Source organism: Panthera leo, chromosome B3 (assembly GCF_018350215.1).
Source record: "Panthera leo isolate Ple1 chromosome B3, P.leo_Ple1_pat1.1, whole genome shotgun sequence".
Lineage (NCBI taxonomy): Eukaryota > Metazoa > Chordata > Mammalia > Carnivora > Felidae > Panthera > Panthera leo.
The window spans coordinates 39,478,212-39,496,946 of record NC_056684.1 but is presented as its reverse complement, the minus strand read 5'-3'; the positions used below and the strand labels follow the sequence as shown (position 1 = coordinate 39,496,946).

General features: G+C 48.2%; 2 protein-coding genes across 2 annotated transcripts in view; one reads left to right on the top strand and one right to left on the bottom strand.

Annotated features, from left to right (window-relative positions):
- INTS14 (integrator complex subunit 14) overlaps positions 1 to 18,735 on the bottom strand; it is a 68,266-nt gene that overhangs the window by 43,210 nt on the left and 6,321 nt on the right. The gene's annotated exons all lie outside the window — the stretch shown is intronic.
- The window catches only part of SLC24A1 (solute carrier family 24 member 1), a 28,332-nt gene continuing 10,307 nt past the window's right edge, over positions 711 to 18,735 (top strand). The window contains exons 1-3 of the mRNA XM_042941680.1: positions 711 to 3,433; positions 14,453 to 14,506; positions 15,844 to 15,952. Of these exons, the coding sequence (XP_042797614.1) occupies positions 1,535 to 3,433; positions 14,453 to 14,506; positions 15,844 to 15,952 (2,062 nt within the window). The 5' untranslated portion in view covers positions 711 to 1,534. The remainder of the gene's footprint in view (positions 3,434 to 14,452; positions 14,507 to 15,843; positions 15,953 to 18,735) is intronic.

Sequence of the window (18,735 nt, the reverse complement as noted above, 5' to 3'; positions counted from 1 at the left end):
ACATAAAATTAACCCTTTATATAAAATTAACCCTTACGTAGCACTTGACTCTCTACAATGCTTTTTGTAGACCTTATGTGTTTTTACTCTCAACATTCCTGTGACATAGGTATTGTTATTAGTATTTACATGGATAGATATTGTTATTACTATTGTTATTTCTGTTAAATTTAAGTTTAAAATACCATAGTGACGCCTGGGTGGCTCAGTCAGTTAAGCGTCCAACCTGTGGTTGGACCTGTGGTTTTGGCTCAGGTCACGATCTCATGGTGTCGTGAGTTCAAGCCCTGCGTCAGGCTTTGCACTGACAGTGCAGAGCCTGCTTGTGATTTTCTCTCTCTCCCTTTCTGTCTACTCCTCCCCAGTCTCTCTCAAAATAAATAAATAAACTTAAAAAAATACAATTAAATGGCACAGGATAAAAAGGTTAAACAGTTAATCTGAACATTATGATATACTGAAAAGTAGGGCGCCTGGGTGGCTCAGTTGGTTAAGTGTCCGACTTTGGCTCAGATGTTGATCTCACGGACTGTGGGTTTGAGCCCCACGTCAGGCTCTGTGCTGACAGCTCAGAGCCTGGAGTCTGCTTCAGATTCTGCATCTCCCTCTCTCTCTCTCTCAAAAAGAAATAAAAATAAACATTTTTTAAAAAAGGATATACTGAAAAGTAAGTCTTCCTCAGACCCCTGACCTCAGTTTCCTCTCTCCACATGTCCTTCCAGGGACCCTCTTTGCATAATCAACATATACATTATCATGCTTATTTCACAGAGGAGGCAATGAGGTTTGGCCTGTCCAGGGAGGCACACCCGGTAAGCAGCTGAGCTGGAAATCCAGGCCTTTGACTCCATTCTCCGTGTTCTTCCCACCACACCAAACTGTCTGGGAAGCTCTATGGCATTAGATTTTGTTCTCTCTGGATGATATGGTGGAATTGTTTTAAGTCAGTCCAAAACCAGAAAACAAAAAATCACCAACACAGAGACTTGAGTTCCCAGCGCTGCCTTCCACTGCTGCCTGTTTTTGTCTGAAGCTTAAAATCATTCCCTTCCTCTGCCTTTGACAAGGTGAGATCTGTGGCCTGGGGCACCAACTATGGATGACTGAGCTCCCAGTATGTCAGGCTTGGACTTGGGGGATACTGGCAGACCTCTTGCGGGGATCCCAAAGAGGATTAGGTAGTCCCAGCTCAGGAACCTGGTTGCTGGCATGTCTACACAGAGGACTTCTAATGCTTTTTCCGAAGAGCAGGCATTTTTCTCTGGGAACAGGCGGCAGGGGTACTTTCGTTCCAGCAGAAACAACTGCCTCCTAGCACAAAGGTCCACTCTTCTAGATGATGGTTTGATGGTTCTCAGCTCTCCTCGTAAGGGACAAATAACCTCTTCTTTTTTCCCCCTGCAGGTTTGTGGATACCCCCTGGCTGGGCTTCATGGAGAATTCTTCACTGATCACCAACCTGAATCCCAGAACAGACCCCCTCTTTCCCTGGACAGAATGAAAGGCCTTCCGTAGCCAGGCATAGCTGGCCATCATGGGGAAATTGATCAGAATGGGGGCACGGGAGAGGCGGTTACTCTGGCCAAAGCGGCTTCATTGGAGTCGCCTCCTCTTCCTGTTGGGAATGTTGGTCATCGGTTCCACCTACCAGCACCTGAGGAGCCCCCGGGGCCTCCCCTCATTGTGGGCAGCAGTCTCCTCCCAACATTCTGTAAAACTGGCCAGCCGTGACCTCCCTGACAATGAGATGATGATGGTGAGCAGTGACCCTCCAAGAGCTAGCTCTGAAATGGAGGTGCCCCAAGCCACGGTGCCCCAAGCCACGGTGGGCAGGGTTCGTGAAGCAACACCTGGGATAACAATGAAGAATACACACAATCCACCCAGAAGAACAGCCAACATCACTCCAACAATACCCAAGATTAAGTACACAGCAGGAGACATAGAAAGAGTGAAGGCAGACAGCACAACCATACCCAGTGGACTACTGAGTCACTACACCCCAACTTCAAACAGACCAACTGTGAAGAATTACACCCCAACGCCACCACCCAGGGGAGAAATGCAGAGCTACAATCCAATTCAAGCCAAGGGAAAGGTGAAGAAATACACCCCATCTCCACTTGGTAGACTAGTAGGCAATTATGCCCCATCCACACTCATGACAATGACAAGGAGACATGGGGTCACCCCCAGAACAACAGTGAAAGACAGTGAAACTATGACAACCACCAAAATATTGGAGACTAACCCCTCTAAGAGAATGGTGGAGGAAACCACCCCAGCTACTCTCAAGGGAATAATTAACACCCCAACTTTCCAGATAAGTGGTATAGAAACAAACATCTTGACTTCTCCAAGGAGTATAACGGAAAAGAACACTGTGACTACCCCCAGAACAGTGGACAGCAAGAGCCCGACCAAGCCGCGGGGGTTAGTGGGAAAGAACAGGCTGACAACTTCTCTGGGAACGGTCCTTGAGCGTACCACAGCCATCTCTGAGGGGCAAGTGATGATAAGCACCATGACAGACAGTAGCCCAAAGGAAATCAAAGCCTCTACTGCTACCTGGAGTGTTAGTGATCCTTTGTCTAGGACCAGTGCATTGACCATGGGAATATCCTCAGCCACCTACAGGGGGCTGGCAAAGAAACCTTCCATAGCACCCGGGACCTCATCAACCTCCAAGGTCAGGGTGAATCCAAAGATCCATGTGCATCACTGTGTTTTTGTGGAGGCAGCCCCGACTGTGCCCCCTGCTTCCTCCCCCAACCTGACAACAGCTGCGATCCCAGAGGCACCCAGTTCCGGTCCCTCAGAGCTGCCCCCTGGCTGGCCAGACCTTCACTCCAAGGCAGAGTACCCCCCAGACTTGTTCAGCATAGAGGAGCGGCGACAGGGCTGGGTGGTGCTGCACATCTTTGGCATGATGTACGTGTTTGTGGCCTTGGCCATCGTGTGTGATGAGTACTTCGTCCCAGCCCTGGGTGTCATCACAGATAAGCTACAGATCTCTGATGATGTGGCAGGTGCCACCTTCATGGCTGCTGGAGGCTCTGCCCCTGAGCTCTTCACCTCCCTCATTGGCGTCTTCATCTCCCACAGCAATGTGGGCATTGGTACCATCGTGGGCTCTGCTGTGTTCAACATCCTCTTTGTCATCGGCACCTGTGCCCTCTTCTCCCGGGAGATCCTCAATCTCACGTGGTGGCCCTTGTTCCGTGACGTCTCCTTTTACATCCTTGACCTGATGATGCTCATTCTCTTCTTCCTGGACAGCCTCATTGCCTGGTGGGAAAGCCTGCTGCTGCTGCTGGCCTATGCCTTCTATGTGTTCACCATGAAGTGGAATAAACAACTAGAGATATGGGTGAAGGAGCAGCTCAGCAGGAGGCCAGTGGCCAAGGTCATGGCCTTGGGGGACCTCAGCAAGGTAAGGACAGGATGGTTCAAGCTTCTGCAGCCCCTTTGGGGCAAAAAGGGGGGAGAAGCCAGTGACTAAAGGGGAAAGTGCTGGGTCAGACCTCAAGAGATGGGTGCTTTGGTTCCCTTTGCTATTCATTCAACATTTAAAGTCCTATTCTTTTCTAGGCACTATGCTGGGACCTTTGCAAGAGTGACTTTGGCTCAGCCCCCAATCACCCAGTGGTTATTATCATGATCTATCATTGGTAGGGGAAGAAATCGAGGCCTAATCAAGTCAAACCACTGTTCAAGGTCACACAGCAAATAGGCAGTGGAGCCAGGATTTGAACTTGGGCTGGTCTGACTGGGTCTTTGGAAATGGCATTTGAGCTGGGCTTTGGAGAATATCCAAGGAAGATATCAGGCAGGCAAAAATGATAATCTCTTCCCTGTCCATGGAGTTGAGGGCTTGTCTAGCACCTTCACTTTCACTTAATCTTGTTTGTTCACATTCCAGATGTGGAGGGGCTAGTGGCTGGGAATGGGGTCTGGCAGGGGGAGGTTTTTGGGTTTTGTTGTGTTTTTGATATATTGGAGAAGATGAGAGCTCCACTCATCCATGATAGGCTAGCCCTGCGTGCAGAGCCCTCTCTGCGTGTTGAGTGGAGACCAGATATCAGAGGCTCTAACCCTAAGGCTTTCTCTTGACCCTCAACTTCCTTTTTAAGAATTTCTTTGCCCCCATGAGGGACCCTCCCTCTAAGTTCACTGCATGCTTCAATAACCTGGAAGATGAGATTAGACTGGGGAAGAGATTTCTGAAGATTCATCTCAGAGTTTTTGTTCCTTGACTCCAAAGTGAGATACCCTAGGGAACACAGATCTCGTTTCTTTCTTGCTCCTAAACAGTGAGTTTGGGCAAAGGTCGACTCTCAGCCTGCCTCTTTCAGGTCTCAGACAAACCACTGGTGTGAACATAATTTTGTGTGCAAAGAGTGGAAGGATTTAGCTACTTAATCCAGAGCAGTTTTGATGAGTGGGCAGGATGGAGACCACATTTAGCAGCATGTCTGGGAGATCTATGATGAAAGGAAGAGAAAATCTACTTCCTCTAGGATTTTTGAGATGATGCGGTGTTCTGGACAGAACACAGAACTAAGAGTCAGGAAATCTGGGTTCTATTCTGATTCTGCCTCTACCTAACTGTGTGACCTTGGATGGGTCCCTTCCCTTCTCTGGGGGAATTGACAGAGTCCAACTGGCCACCAAAAGGTCCTATCTGACAACCATTGTCCAAGTGAGTTCAGTTCTGGCAGGCCCCGCATCGTGGTTTTTTTGTCCGGTCTGGTCAACCAAGCTCCAATTGCCATATCTGCAGATGACTCCAAAGGAGAATGTCCTACCCAAGGTTGTACAGCTAGCAGGTGTCAGAACTGGCATGAGAATCCAGGATCTAACTCCCCATTCAGTGCTATTTTCTATTAGGCTACTACTCCATGAAGCCAGAGGCTTAAAAAAGAAAGGGAGGCTCAGAGCATTACATAATTTATTTTTTTTTTTAATTTTTTTTTTCAACGTTTTTTATTTATTTTTGGGACAGAGAGAGACAGAGCATGAACGGGGGAGGGGCAGAGAGAGAGGGAGACACACAGAATTGGAAACAGGCTCCAGGCTCCGAGCCATCAGCCCAGAGCCTGACGCGGGGCTCGAACTCACAGACCGCGAGATCGTGACCTGGCTGAAGTCGGACGCTTAACCGACTGCGCCACCCAGGCGCCCCGAGCATTACATAATTTAATATGAAGAAACAGCAGCCTCCCTCCTAGTGAGGTCCTCAGGGCGCATCTTGCTGAGGGTGGCCATAAGCCTGGTAGTCTCCCCTGAGAAAAGCATCTAATGCCTTGGTACACACAGGCCAGCCATTTTCAAAATGCCTCTGACTTGCCTCCTAATTCTTATCAGTAATTCTGTTTTTTAAATTTTTTTTAATGTTTATTTATTTTTGAGAGAGAGGGAGACAGAGTGTGAGCGGGGAAGGGACAGAGAGAGAGGGAGACACAGAATCTGAAGCAGGCTCCAGGCTCTGAGCTGTCAGCACAGCCTGATGCAGGGCTTGAACTCACAAACCGTGAGATTGTGACCTGAGCTGAAGTCAGATGCTTAACCGACCGAGCCACCCAGGCATCCCTGTTTTTTGTTTTTTTGTTTTTAATTTTTAATGTTTTATTTATTTTTGAGAGAGAGGGAGACAGAGCATGAGCGGGGGAGGGACAGAGAGAGAGGGAGACACAGAATCTGAATCGGGCTCCAGGCTCTGAGCTGTCAGCACAGAGCCCGACGAGGGGCTTGAACTCACCAACCATGAGATCATGACCTGAGCCGAAGCTGGACGCTTAACAGACTGAGCCACCCAGGCGCCCCTCAGTGCTGTTTTTATTTCAAGTCTCCAAATTCTGAGTTTTCCATTTTTCCAGGGCTAGACCATCAAAGGAAAGCTCATCAAACAGTGAAACATAATCATGATTTTAAAGGAGAATTTGTAATCTACTTAAAGAGATTCTTCAAGGGCAATAGTAGCAGGTCTTTGCCAACCACCAAGAGTGGTGCCGGTTACAGCTCTGTTCTTATCTGTTGAAACAAATCCAGCATGAATTTTAATTGACAGTGTTATTTAAAAAAACAGGTTGAATTACGGGTTATCATTAAAAGTAAATTTATATTTATATCATTAAAAGTAAATTTATATTTATTTAAAGTTAAAAACCTATGGGGTGCCTGGGTGGCTCAGTCGGTTAAGTATCTGACTTTGGCTCGGATCATGATCTCACAGTTTGTGAGTTCAAGCTCCATGTCAGGCTCTGTGCTGATAGCTCAAAGTCTGGAGCCTGCTTCTGATTCTGTGTCTGCCTCTCTCTGCCCCTTGCCTGCTCGTGCTCTGTCTCTCTCTCTCTCTCAAAAATAAATAAACATTCAAACAAATTTTTTAAAAAATTAAAAACCTAGCCTGGTGGGCTTGGCCAGTAGAGTATGCGATTCTTGGTCTTGGGGTTGTGAGTTCCAGTCCCATGTTGAGTGCTTAAAAATAAAATCTTTTAAAAAATGAAATAAAATAAAAACCTATAGTTAGTACTTTCCAGCACTAACAACTCCTCACTGAAAATTAGTACAAGTAACAAGAACTATAGCTATTTTGACATGGTTTTTAAAGCATCTGGATTTGAATTTCACCTCAAGTTTCTAATAGCAAGAGAGATAGAGCATTCTTTAAAAAAATTTTTTTTAATGTTTATTTATTTTTGAAAGAGAGATAGTGTGGGAAGGGGAGGGGCAGAGGGTCCAAAACAGGCTCTGTGCTGAGAGCAGGGAGCCCGATGCAGCTTGAACTCATGAACTGTGAGATCATGACCTGAGCAGAAGTTGGATGCTTCTAGAGATAGAGATAGAGGTAGATAGATAGATATATAGAGAGAACTGTCTTTGTCTTTGCTTCTACCTTTATGTCTATGTTTGGCTGGCCAAGACCTATGATTTGGTCAGAGGGAGATAAATTATCCTGCACTTCACTGATAGACTGAGGGCGAGCTATTCAGTTTTGAATTCATGCAACAATTCTCGAAAATCCAATTGTTGATCTAGTAAACTGTGTTGGCATTTGTTTTTGCAGTTTTCCCCTGTGAACTGTTTGACTTTAACATGAAAATGAACGTGCCTTGCTCTCTCACTAATGTTGACATACTGACGCACACCTCTCCCCGACTAATGGTTCCTCTCTGAGCATCACCTCTGGAAAGCAGGCATCCAGGGAAACCGGGCTTATTCAGTCTGCCATGGCCCAAAGTGAAGAAGTCAGAGAGAAGTGGGGCATACCCAGACAGGGTGGTAGGGAGCCAAGGAGAGGCAGGGTAGGCCAGGTCAGAGCCACAGGTGCTCCGGAAGTCTAAGCAGCAGGAAGAGAAGTGGAGGGCAGTGTGAGCCAGCTCCTTTTGGAGAGAAATAAGAATAGGAAAGACACCTGGGCCTCCCCCTGCCTCCGTTAGCAGCCTGGGGTGAGGGGTAGAGGGGGTGGCTACAGCATCAAGCTCATCATTGCCTCTGAACAGGAAACAGTCTTTGCATCTCCCAAAGAGGTGCTCCCAGGGTCTTGTCTCTAGCAGGAGATCCGTAAGTATTTGGTTTGGTTTCCTCAGGAAATCCTAACAGTTCAGGGACTCCAGTGTAGAGGAAAGTGAGGCCCCCAGCAGATATTTAACTCAGCTAGTTTCACAGCGAGTTGGTGGTTCTTACCACTGATTCCTGAAGCTGTACTTTTGGATTTTAATCCAGGCTACACTGCAGACTCTCCCCGTTGCCCTGGGCAAGTCAATGCCATTCAACAAACCTTTATTATTAAGCACTTAGATGAAAAGCAGTGTGGGAAAAAGATTGTGTCCCTTCCAGTAGAAAGGACAGGCTAGGCAAGAGTAATTGTAATAAAACGAGCTTTATACAAAGTGCTACAAAGTCACTTTGCTTTTCAACCAGGCCTTAGACTGTTTGTCTATAAAGTGAATGGGATGACCCAGAGCAGGGGTTGGCCGACTTTTACCGGAAAGAGCCAGATAGTAAGTATTTCAGGCTTTGCAGGCCATACAGTCTCTGTCACAACTACTCAGCTCTGTTGTTGCAGCATGAAAGCAGCCACAGACAGTACATAAACACACGGAAATGGCCACATGGTGTTTTACCAATTGCAACATACTTGCAGGTGTTTTTCTATGTGAACAATTTGGAGACAAGATCAGATAATTATTCTTTAAAAAATTTTTTTCACATTTATTTATTTTTGAGAGAGAGACAGAGTGTGAGCATGGGAGGGGCAGAGAGAGAGGGAGACACAGAATCCAAAGCAGGCTCCAGGCTCTGTGCTGACTGAGCTGTCAGCACAGAGCCCGACGCGCGGTGCTCAAATTCACAAACTGTGAAATCATGACCTGAGAGGAAGTCAAGTCAGACGCTTAACCGACTGAGCCACCCAGGCACCACTGGGCTAAGATATTTTAGACAACATCGTCAAACTGGCATGTATTGGTTTGGGATACCTTTTATGACCCCTATTATCAATATAGGCTAACTTAGCTTGCTCTGAAATTTTATACCTGAGTAGAAAGTATGCCTGAGTATAAAGTGTACACCTGTCCATGTATTTGTTCTAGCCTGACATGATAAATATCTGACTTGCCTTGACCATGCATAGTCACAGAAAGCCAATAAACAGCAAAGCCGATGCACTAGCCTGGCTTTAAAAGCGTTATCTCTCAACGATTGAAGCACCTCTGGCCATTACAGAGAGAGCTCCCAGCTTAGCTAGAAAGGACCAGCCATCTGCAGGAGATGCTAATTGGCAATATGGCCTGAGGGGAGCCAGTGGTGAAAAGGAATCCGAGGGAGGAGGTGGGGGGGAGGGGAACAGACCTATTTTGGATCCTTTTGGGTCTCTATCCACATCATGCCCTCAAGAATACTTCAGAATGTGAAACTCTGGAGAAAAGTCTGCCACTCTTTCCTAAATGCATTGAGGCCTGTTTTTTTGTTTGTTTTGTTTTGTTTTGTTTTCCTGGCAAGGTTTTTTTAATTAAACCAGCCAATATGACTCTCAAGCAGGCAAACCAAGTACCTCCTAAGGAGCCACCCCTTCCCTTTCTTGCCAGGGTTGACATTTATTCCAAGGGCTTCTATCAGTGGCTTATATGGTACCTGTCTGCTGTGGAGACAAGGGGGCTGTGGATAGGAAAGCCTTTTCAGTCTCTGTGGACCACCCCCCTCCCCCGTCCCTGCTCTAGGCTGCAGGGAATCCACTAAGCATCCTAGCCTGGGCTGAGGTTGTTTTTTTTTTCCTTCCTTCCTTCCTTCCTTCCTTAGCATTCACCCATTTTTAATTAATTAATTAATTAATTTAAATTTTTAATGTTTACTTATTTTTGAGAGAGAGAGAGAGCGAGCAGGGGAGGGGCAGAGAGGGAGACACAGAATCTGAAGCAGGATCCAGGCTCTGAGCTGTCAGCACTGAGCCCGACACGGGGCTCGAACCCACGAACCATGAGATCATGACCTAAGCTGAAGTTGGATGCTTAACTGACTGAGCCACCCAGGCACCCCTATTTTTATTTATTTTTTTTTAAATAGGCTCCACACCCGTTGTGGGGCTTGAACTCACAATGTTGAGATCAGGGTTGCACGCCCTAGTGACTGAGCCAGCCAGGAGCCCCAGGGTTCCCTCCTTCAACTCCTTGAATACTTAGCTTCCCCCCAGTTGTCACAAAAAGTTGGTATGAGTAGAATTCTCAATTTTAAGCCTTCTTTCCGTCATAAAATTTTTTTAGTGTTCACCTGCTAGTCAGTGCTGGCAGATGACAAAATGAATGTGTAAGAAACAAATATGAACAGAACTCAAGAACCTGATCATGCCTGGTCTAATAGCTTGTTTCCATGAATGCATGTGTGCTTATAATTCAGATTTTACATGCATTCATGCAACACAGTAATATTTTCTCATACTGAAAATGATGGGATTAAATATGAGATTAGATATACATGGTGTTCTACAAGTAACAGCATGATTTCTAGATGCTCTACCACCTGAATAACTTGGAAATAGAAAACCAACATTAATAGTGTGGGGGAGAGGGCATATGGATGATAAACAAGTAAAAACAAGATAATTTCAGGGGCACCTGGGCGGCTCAGTCAGTTGAGCATCTGACTCTTGGTTTGGGCTTAGGTCGTAATCTCATGGTTTGTGAGTTGAGCCCTGCATCGGGCTCTGTACTGGCAGTGTGGAGCCTGCTTGGGATTCTCTCTCCCCCACCCACCCCCCAAAGTAAATAAATAAAGTTAATACCACCTGTAATGGTATAGGAAAGCGCTGAGGGGTTTAGTACTGCAGAGAGTAGACACCTCAACAGACCAGAGAGTTAGGGAAGGCTTCCTCCGGGAGGTGATGTCTAACAGAATCTTGAAGGACCAGCAGGGGGTGGCTGACTGAAGCTGGGGTCAGGACTCTCCTGGGCTTGTGGAGAGGCCGAGGGAATGAGACACCGTGAGGAGATACAGCCGCACTGTCCAATATGGACCATTTGCTACATGTAGCTACAGAGCTCTTGAAATGGGGCTGGTCCGACTGAGTTATGCTGTTAAGTATAGAATATACACTGGGTTTCAAAGGTTTGGTATGATGAAAAAAAGGGGGGGGGGGAGTAAAATAGCTCAATGATATTAATCACATGTTGAATTATAATATTTTTAGTATATTGGGCTAAAGTATATTATTAAAATCAATTCCACTCATTTCTTTTACTTTAAAAAAATGTGGCTGCTACAGGAATTACATTTGCATATATGACTTGCATTCTATTTCTGTTGGACAATGCTGGACTGGAGGTAAGCAGGAGGCTAGTGTGTGCTCAGCCAAGGAGTCTGGACGCCCTCATGAGGACAGTAAACCCCCAGGATGTAGGGGAGGGACATGATTTGTGCTTTGTTCAGAAAATCACTCTGGCTGAGGGGTGGAGAATGAGCTGCAAGAGAAACAGATCAGGAGTCAGAAGCTTGCAGGACTGTAGGCAGGAAGAGTGAAGACATGAGGCCACAAGTGAGGACTTTGAGTAACTAGATCTGACAGCTGATTGGACCTGGGCTGTGAAGGAGAGGGAGGAATTTGGGTAGACTTTTGGGTTTCCAGCCTAGACAAATGAGTGGATCCAGATGCAAGACTGTACTCAGCAAAGGGCTAGAGTGAAGAGTCCCCTATTAGAGTCTAACCTCGGTGAAGGCAGGACTCAGACCAGGGACTCAGTAAATATTTGTTAAATGAATCTTAAAACAAAAATAACAACAGAGACTAAAATACATGGTTCAGAAAATGTGTCATGGATGGTCTAGAAGGGGAGGGGTCAATGATTAACTGCTACATCAGTGGGAAACAGAAACTGGAAGTCAGGAGGGGAAGCCCCCTGAGGGCCTGCCATATTTGCCATCCCAGGTTCCCATGAATGGCAGCAAGGGTCCTATTGCTCAACCTCAGCAAGATACCATGCAGGTGCTGGGGGCTTTGGCTGGCATGGAGACATCCTCTTTGGTTTCCTCAGCCCCTTTGCCAGTTTTCATGAGGAGAAGGGGAAGGTGGGGTGATGAGGCTGAAGAAAGAGGAGGGGCACTGGGTGGGTGTGAGAGGTGGATATGAAATGTATTTGTACTAAGGGCATATTCTGAATGCACCCACTTGCCGGACTGCTTCCTGTAAGTGGACCCATCGTCCACACCTAAAAGTAGGCAAACGTTTATGTCCATTTATCTAAAATGTCAATAATTCGCAGAGCCACTAGGGAATAGAGATTTTTACCTCAATACCTTGGGAAAAGAAATAGGAGTTCGTAAACAACAACAGCAACAAATATCTCCCTCCAATGGAGATCGGAGTTCTGACACTGTCTCTGTGAATGTGGGCAAGCCCCGGGCTCTTTCTGCATCTCAGTTTTCCCATCTATCAAAAAGCAGTAATAGCGCTAACCTTGTCGACTTCACGGGGTTGGTGGTATTGGATGAGAAAGTGGATGTGAAAGGTGTCAGAAGGTTAGAAGTACATGCTGAAGGGAGAAGATACTGGTGTGTGCCAAGAATGATGCGCTCCTAGAGAAGTACTTTGGCTTGAGTAAACCTGAATAGCAGAAAAATCACGAGGCCTGTACATCATGGGGCAAAAGTCAATCTCTCCTGCTCCTCTGAGGACAGAACTGGCTACCCCAAAGGGCAGCCTGGCTCCTCACAGTTTGTTACCTCCAAAAACTCACTGGGTGTGGGTGGGACATGATAAACAGTGAGATGGCTGGGCCACTGGGGGTCGGTGCTATAGCCTCCAGTATCCCAGTGAACTTACAGGTGTGTCACGAAAGAGTCAGGGACTTTGTTCAAGAAATCTAGAGTGCTCCCTTCAGATGCAGATTGGTTATTTCTGCTCCATTTCATTCATTTGCATGTTCATTTGTTCATCCATCTGTTTATTTATTCAAGTGTATATCCAGCATTCAGACCTCCCCCATCCTTCAAAGCTTACTCAGATTCTATCTACATTAAAAACATTTTTTTTAATCTTTATTTTTTTTGAGAGAGAGAGAGACAGAGCGTGAGTGGGGGAGGGGCAGAGAGAGAGGGAGACACAGAATCTGAAGCAGGCTCCAGGCTCTGAGCTGTCCACACAGAGCCCAAAGCAGGACTTGAACCCACAAACTGTGAAATCATGACCTGAGCTGAAGTCGGACGCCCAACCAACTGAGCCACCCAGGCACCCCAAGTTCTACTTACTTTTGGAAGCCTCCTCGTCCCTCCAACCACCGCACCTTTATCTGACCTCATTTCTTGAATCACGTTCTGTTTTCTATCTGGAGATAGAATTGGTCCCGATTCCTTTCTGGCCCAGTCAGTGTTTTCTTTATTTTCTGAGCTGAAACACAGACAGGAGATACAGAGCAAGTCTAGTTCTAGTTCTGGCCATGGAGGCCAGCAGTGAGGAGGGGAAGACCATTCCTGGGGGCAGCTATCAGTGACCCTGCCACCTGAAGATAGTACTGGAAGCCACTTAGGAGTAGCTCCTCATTCAGCTCACCTTTAGTGAGCACCTCCTGTGTACAAGAACCTATGCCACAGGCTTGGGGAACAGATGACTATATCGTAAGTTCAAAAAAACATGGAGTCAAAGCTGGGTAGATAACTCACATATGGCAAAGTTAAAAAAATGATTCTTTTAGGGCCGCCTGGGTGGCTCAGTCGGTTCAGCATCCAGTTTAGGCTCAGGTCACGATCTCATGGTTTGTGGGTTTGAGCCCTGCGTCGGGCTCTGTGCGGACAACTCAGAGCCCGGAGCCTGCTTCGGATTCTGTGTCTCCCTCTCTCTCTGCCCCTCCCCCCTCCCCCTCTGTCTCTCTGTCTCTCTCTCTCTCAAAAATAAATAAACATTAAAAAAAAATTTTTAAATGATTCTTTTAAAAGTTCAAACAGCATTATAAAGCAATAAATGCCAAGTGGAAAGCTAGTGGTCCAGACAACAGTTACTGTGGGTTTAATGATTCTTCATCTTGGATTTTTCTAGGGCTGTCTCATTTCCCAGATGGCTGCCCTACAGCTTCCCCAGGACACTAGCACTTACTTGATCACAGAGCCAGGTTTTGGTAACACAAAATGTGCTTACTCTTGTTATACAGCTTTTGAAGAGAGAGGTATTGTAGTGAGCTGGAGTGAGTGGGGGCGGGGGAAGGGGCCATTCAGGAAAGCTTTATAGAAGTATTCACCGTGAATTTGCTGAAAAACTGGAGACATGGGGGAATGGATGAGGCATTTTATGCAGAGGGAAAAGGTGTAAACAAGGGAACAGGAGCTAGAATAGATTGGGTGTAGTTACAGGATGGTTCATTCATGCATTAATTCAACAAATATTTATTGAACCTTTGCTAAGTGCTCAAGAGTGTTTTCACGCTGAACACATGGTGGTGAATGAAAGAGGCAATCTACCTTCAAGATGCTAGTGGGGCAGTTGATTTATTTGTCTGTTTATTAAATACAAGACTACATTGAGGAAAGTGCTATGAAGGAAAAGAACAGGAGTGTATAAAAAATAATTAGCACCTTAACCTCACAGAGGAAGGTGACATGTAAATGGAGGCCTGAACTATGGGGAGTGAGGAAGAGAGGGTTCCAAACATGGGAGGAGGGACCCTGTGATGAGGGTTTCACAGCAGGTAAAGACGGTGCATTTGAGGGACTGAGAGACGGTTGGTGGTACTGGGCTGTCGTAAGTGGACACATTTAAGAAGACTGTGGGGGGGTGGGGGGTGGGGGGTGGGGCTGAAGCCAGACTGTGAAAGGCCAGACTGGGGTTTGCACATGTGAAAACATGTCCCGAGACCAGGTTCTCTCTGGGTGTGTTTCTCAAACTGAGGGTTCCTTGGAGAGAGAGAGAATTAGGGAGAGAGAGCAAGGGTCTCTCCAGACATCTCGTGACTCCTGTCCCTGTTTGCAGCCAGGCAATGGGGCAGTTGCGGTGGATGAGCTGCAGGAAAACAAGAAGCTAAAGGTGGGTGCCATGTGGAGTCTGCCCAGAGGGGGCGCTGCAGGGTCTCAGAGGCCCTGTGGCCCTGATGCTGGGGGTGCTGGGCCGGGTTCAGGCTTGGGAAGCCCCAGGGAGTGCTGTCAGGATGAGCCAGGGAAGGCGCCAGCTCCTCTGCCAACAGGACTGTCACCTCTAAGGTGGCCTTGGACGAGGTGCTTGAGGTGCTTGTTTGGGAGCTGAGGCCAGAACATCACTGCTCGCTCCACCAGTAGCTTGCTGTGTGAGCTTTTACATCTGTGAAATGACTGTTTGGACTAGAAGAACTCAAGCCCCAACATTTAGAATTGATCTCAAAGCCCAATTACCTGTGGCTTTGGAATGCCCTGGAAATAAGAGAAACATAGGAGAGGCACTGGGGGCATGGGGGGGGGGTCTGAGGCTTCTGAAAAACTGTATCTTGGATGCTTTGGCCTATGGGATATTTGGGGAGAATTATGGGAACCTTAGAAGGGAGAGTCTGGGGCCTGACTGAAACCTTCTTCATCTGAAGAAAATCCCCAGAGCTGTTGTGAAGTACTGTGTTACCACAGCCACTAGATGGCAGAAGAGTTCAGATCCAGAGGGATGGGGGTGGCGTGGGGAGCGTGGGGGAGGGACAGAGCAAGTGTCAGTCTGTCTTTGGATGTTCCCTTGGACATCAGATGATATTTCTATGTGTGTCACATCTGGGTATCTGCATGTACAGATGTGTGTATGTGTGCACCTATGAAGGTCTCTTGAGCACCTGTGCGTAGAAAAAAGGACTGAACTGGGAATCAAAAGACCTGAGTGCCCATTTTGATACTTTCATTTACTCCCCACACGACCTTGGATAAATCACCTAGCCTCGTTGAGTTTCCATGTCCTTTTCTGTAGAAGGGGGTCACAGCCTTGCTTATCTGGGGGTGGGGCAACGATAAAGCGCGATGATGCTTTGTGGACTGTAAAGGGCTGTGCCCATGCACAGCGGTCCGTCTGTGCTGTGTGTGGGTGTGTGTTTCTATGACAGTGCATTTTCAGGGAAGGACAAACCCTTGGTAATGTGTTATGCTTAGTACACATTGTCTGCTCCCTGTTGAGACCTTGGGGAATTACTCGGTATGTAGAATTAGCCAGTCATGGAAGAGTGAGAGGAGCCTGAGAAAGAAAGCAGAGTGTAACTCTTCTCACTGAGGGGAAGGGAGAAGGGAGGCCAGGAGAAGGCTCCTGTGCTTTGTTCTGAGCTCTATGGGAGGGAGGCAGGGTTAGGGAGGCCCTTGTGTGGCTCCTCCCCTGGCTTGGGCAGGGGCTCACTGAGGCCTGTGCGGCTCTCTCCTGCTCAGCTCCCAGCAATGCTGACCCGAGGGAGCAGCTCGACCTCTCTGCACAACAGCACCATCCGCAGCACCATCTACCGGCTCATGCTTCACAGCCTGGACCCTCTGGGAGAAGGTAAGCAAGGCCTCCCTGGACCTGCGTGGTCTCCTGTCCACTCCCTCCCTCCCTCCCGCAGGTGGACAAGCCCTGGGACATGCAAAACTAGGAGGCAGTGGGTAGGATGAGGACGGAGTGGGGAATGGGGGGAGTGGGGGGATGAAGCCAACTGTCTGGGAGACAGGGTAGAGAGAGGACATGGGACTCAACAGGAGAGGGCCCCAAGGAGCTAAGGTTAGGCATCCGTATCCCATGGCTTCCATGTCTGTGTGTCCCCTCCTGTGAAAGGGTCCACTTGTAGTTAGTGAGGCCATGAGTGCCATGTGCCCTGCTCTGGTCGATGTCAGGGCTGTCCTCAGTGACTTCCCTGCGTAGCCCACCACCCACGAGTCGTCTCCAGTGTCCCACAGAACCTCCAGCCAGGCAGCTTGGCCCAGGCTGACTGCCAGGGCCACTTCTGGGGGTACCTCCTGTAGGGCCCCACAGCCCAGAAGCTTTGAGTAGCACCTCCCCTTGCTCTTTGTCTAGCTCTGGAGTCCTAGGGAAACTGCTAACCCTCTCCCTAGCCAGGAACCCCAAAGGAGCTGCCAGGACCACTTCTGGAGGATGACAGGGGTCCAAAGTAGAGTGGGTCCTGATTGACAAATGATGGGGGTAGCTAAGATTCTCTCCATGCACCTTACCAAGTCTTGCCTTTTGGCCCGCTTCCCCAGAGAACTGTTCCTAAAATGCTTCTCAGGCCCCTAAAGGGCACCCTCAGGTACACTCCTGTTCTCCTTGGGTCCCTTCATCTCTGGATCTCTGGTGCAAAACTAGGAGCCCAGGTTGGCCTGTGGGCAGAAGCCAAGGGGTCAGAGTGTAGTTGGAAGGAGGGCTGAGGGCTGAGCTGAATAGGACACTGGAGACTGGCCCATGAGCATCGGGAAACACCCTCACTGACTTTTCTGGTTCAGGGACAAATCTTGGGGGGGGGGGGGGAGGGGGGGAGGGAGAGGAGTGGCAGGGGGAGAGGTTGGGAAGGGGCTCAGAATTTCCTCAGGCCTTGAAATATCCCCTTCAGATACAGTATTGGGTTTAGGGTATTTAAAAGGCTATTGTACTGGGAAAAGCAGAGGTGATGAAACCTTCCTCAGGAAATCCTCAGGGCGAGCCTCTGCAGACATTGAGAGAGGCTACTCCCAAGTGTCAACTCCAGAAAAACAGTGCCCCTGGAGTTTTGAGAGTGGAGTTTGCATTACGCAGTAGCCTGTGGGTGATCGTGCTGGGGGCGTACCTGGCCTGGGGCGGTGAAGGAAGCTGTATCTCTGGGCCGAGAGTACTCGGCCACTCCTTGTAGAATCACCAACTCTAGCAAAGTCCTGAAGATAAAGATCTCCTGAATGGGACTGCAGGGCCCCTTGCCTGGGCCACTTCCATGACTGGCAGCCTGCCAACAGCTGACCTACTTGTCCTAACAGGATTATGTGATGGCCAGGCCAGGCAGAGGTCAGAGGAGATTGATACTAAGTAGGAGATGATCCGGCCACGCTGAGAGTAGAGAGGCCACGTGAGGAAACAAGTGCTGGGGGAGCCAGCGACAGTCATCCCTAGGAAGACAAGCAAGCTTGGTATATGGTGGGTACATGTGGCAGGCATGAAGGCGTGGAAAGGCCCTCGTGGCAGGTAATTGCTGATACGCTCTGGGACGAAGTCCTGCTCTGAGAAGCCAACCCAGATTCTATACTCCCAGACCCCATCCAGGAGGGCCTGGGACCTTGCAGAACTGTGGTGAAGGCCTTTGTTCCCAAGACTTTCCAGATCCATGTTTGTGTTTCCATATGCTGTTTCCAAATGGCTGTCCAGATGTTTCCACCCTTTCCAGGTGTTCCAACTCTTTCCACAGAGCTGATGTGTGTGGTCTGAACTCTCACCCACCCTGTAAAGGGGCCTTTCTTCTCCAGGATCCTATGCCTTCTATGGTGACTTCACATCTATGGATGTGTGCATATGTAAGAGAGAGAGGGAGAGAGGGACAGAAAGAGGTTCTGCAGCTGACCTGCTTTCCTCAGTGGCAAGGGAAATGAGAGGTTAGGGTGTGTGATGAGGAGTGAGGAGGAAACAGGGGGACTTGGTTTTTCTTGCCAGCCCTTCCAGCCAACAGTCGGCAGATATTCTCAGCACCAGGACCAGAACGAGTGGGACTCTCTTCTTTGGTAACAACTCTGTGTTCGTTGCTCAACAGAAGATTGCAATGCGTCATCCACGCCAGGGGGGCATTAAAGGTGTGTGGGTGAAGGAGGCAGCGGAGGGCCTGCTTCCTGACATCTCAGCTCTGACGAGCACCTGCTGGGTTGGCCCACCAGGACACTTGGAAGTCATGCCAGAGTGGTGGCCCTGCAGGATGGAGCCTGTTGCCAGACGCAGCTGCAGCTGAACCATCTCTGAGAGCTTAGTTGACAGGCTGAAAGGAGGAAATTCCAGACCCGTTTATGCTTCCTGTCCATCCTGGACCCAGGCAGAGTTTGGTCCCAGCAGCTTCCCATATTGTACCTTCTCAGTCTGTCTGTCATAAACTAGAGGATCTTCAGGTTCCCTTCTAACTCAAACGCTCTGGAATGCTGGGCCACTGCAGAGATGCTTCCTGGGTGGGACAGCTGCTCTCCATTACTCACTTTGTCCTTGTTGTAGCTAATGCTTATATAGTGCTTTCTAGGTGCCAGGCACTGTTTAAAGCACATTCATGTATCAACTTATTTATTCCATTAACAACTCTGTAAGATTTTACAGATGAAGAAGCTGAGGGACAGAGAGGTTAAGCAATC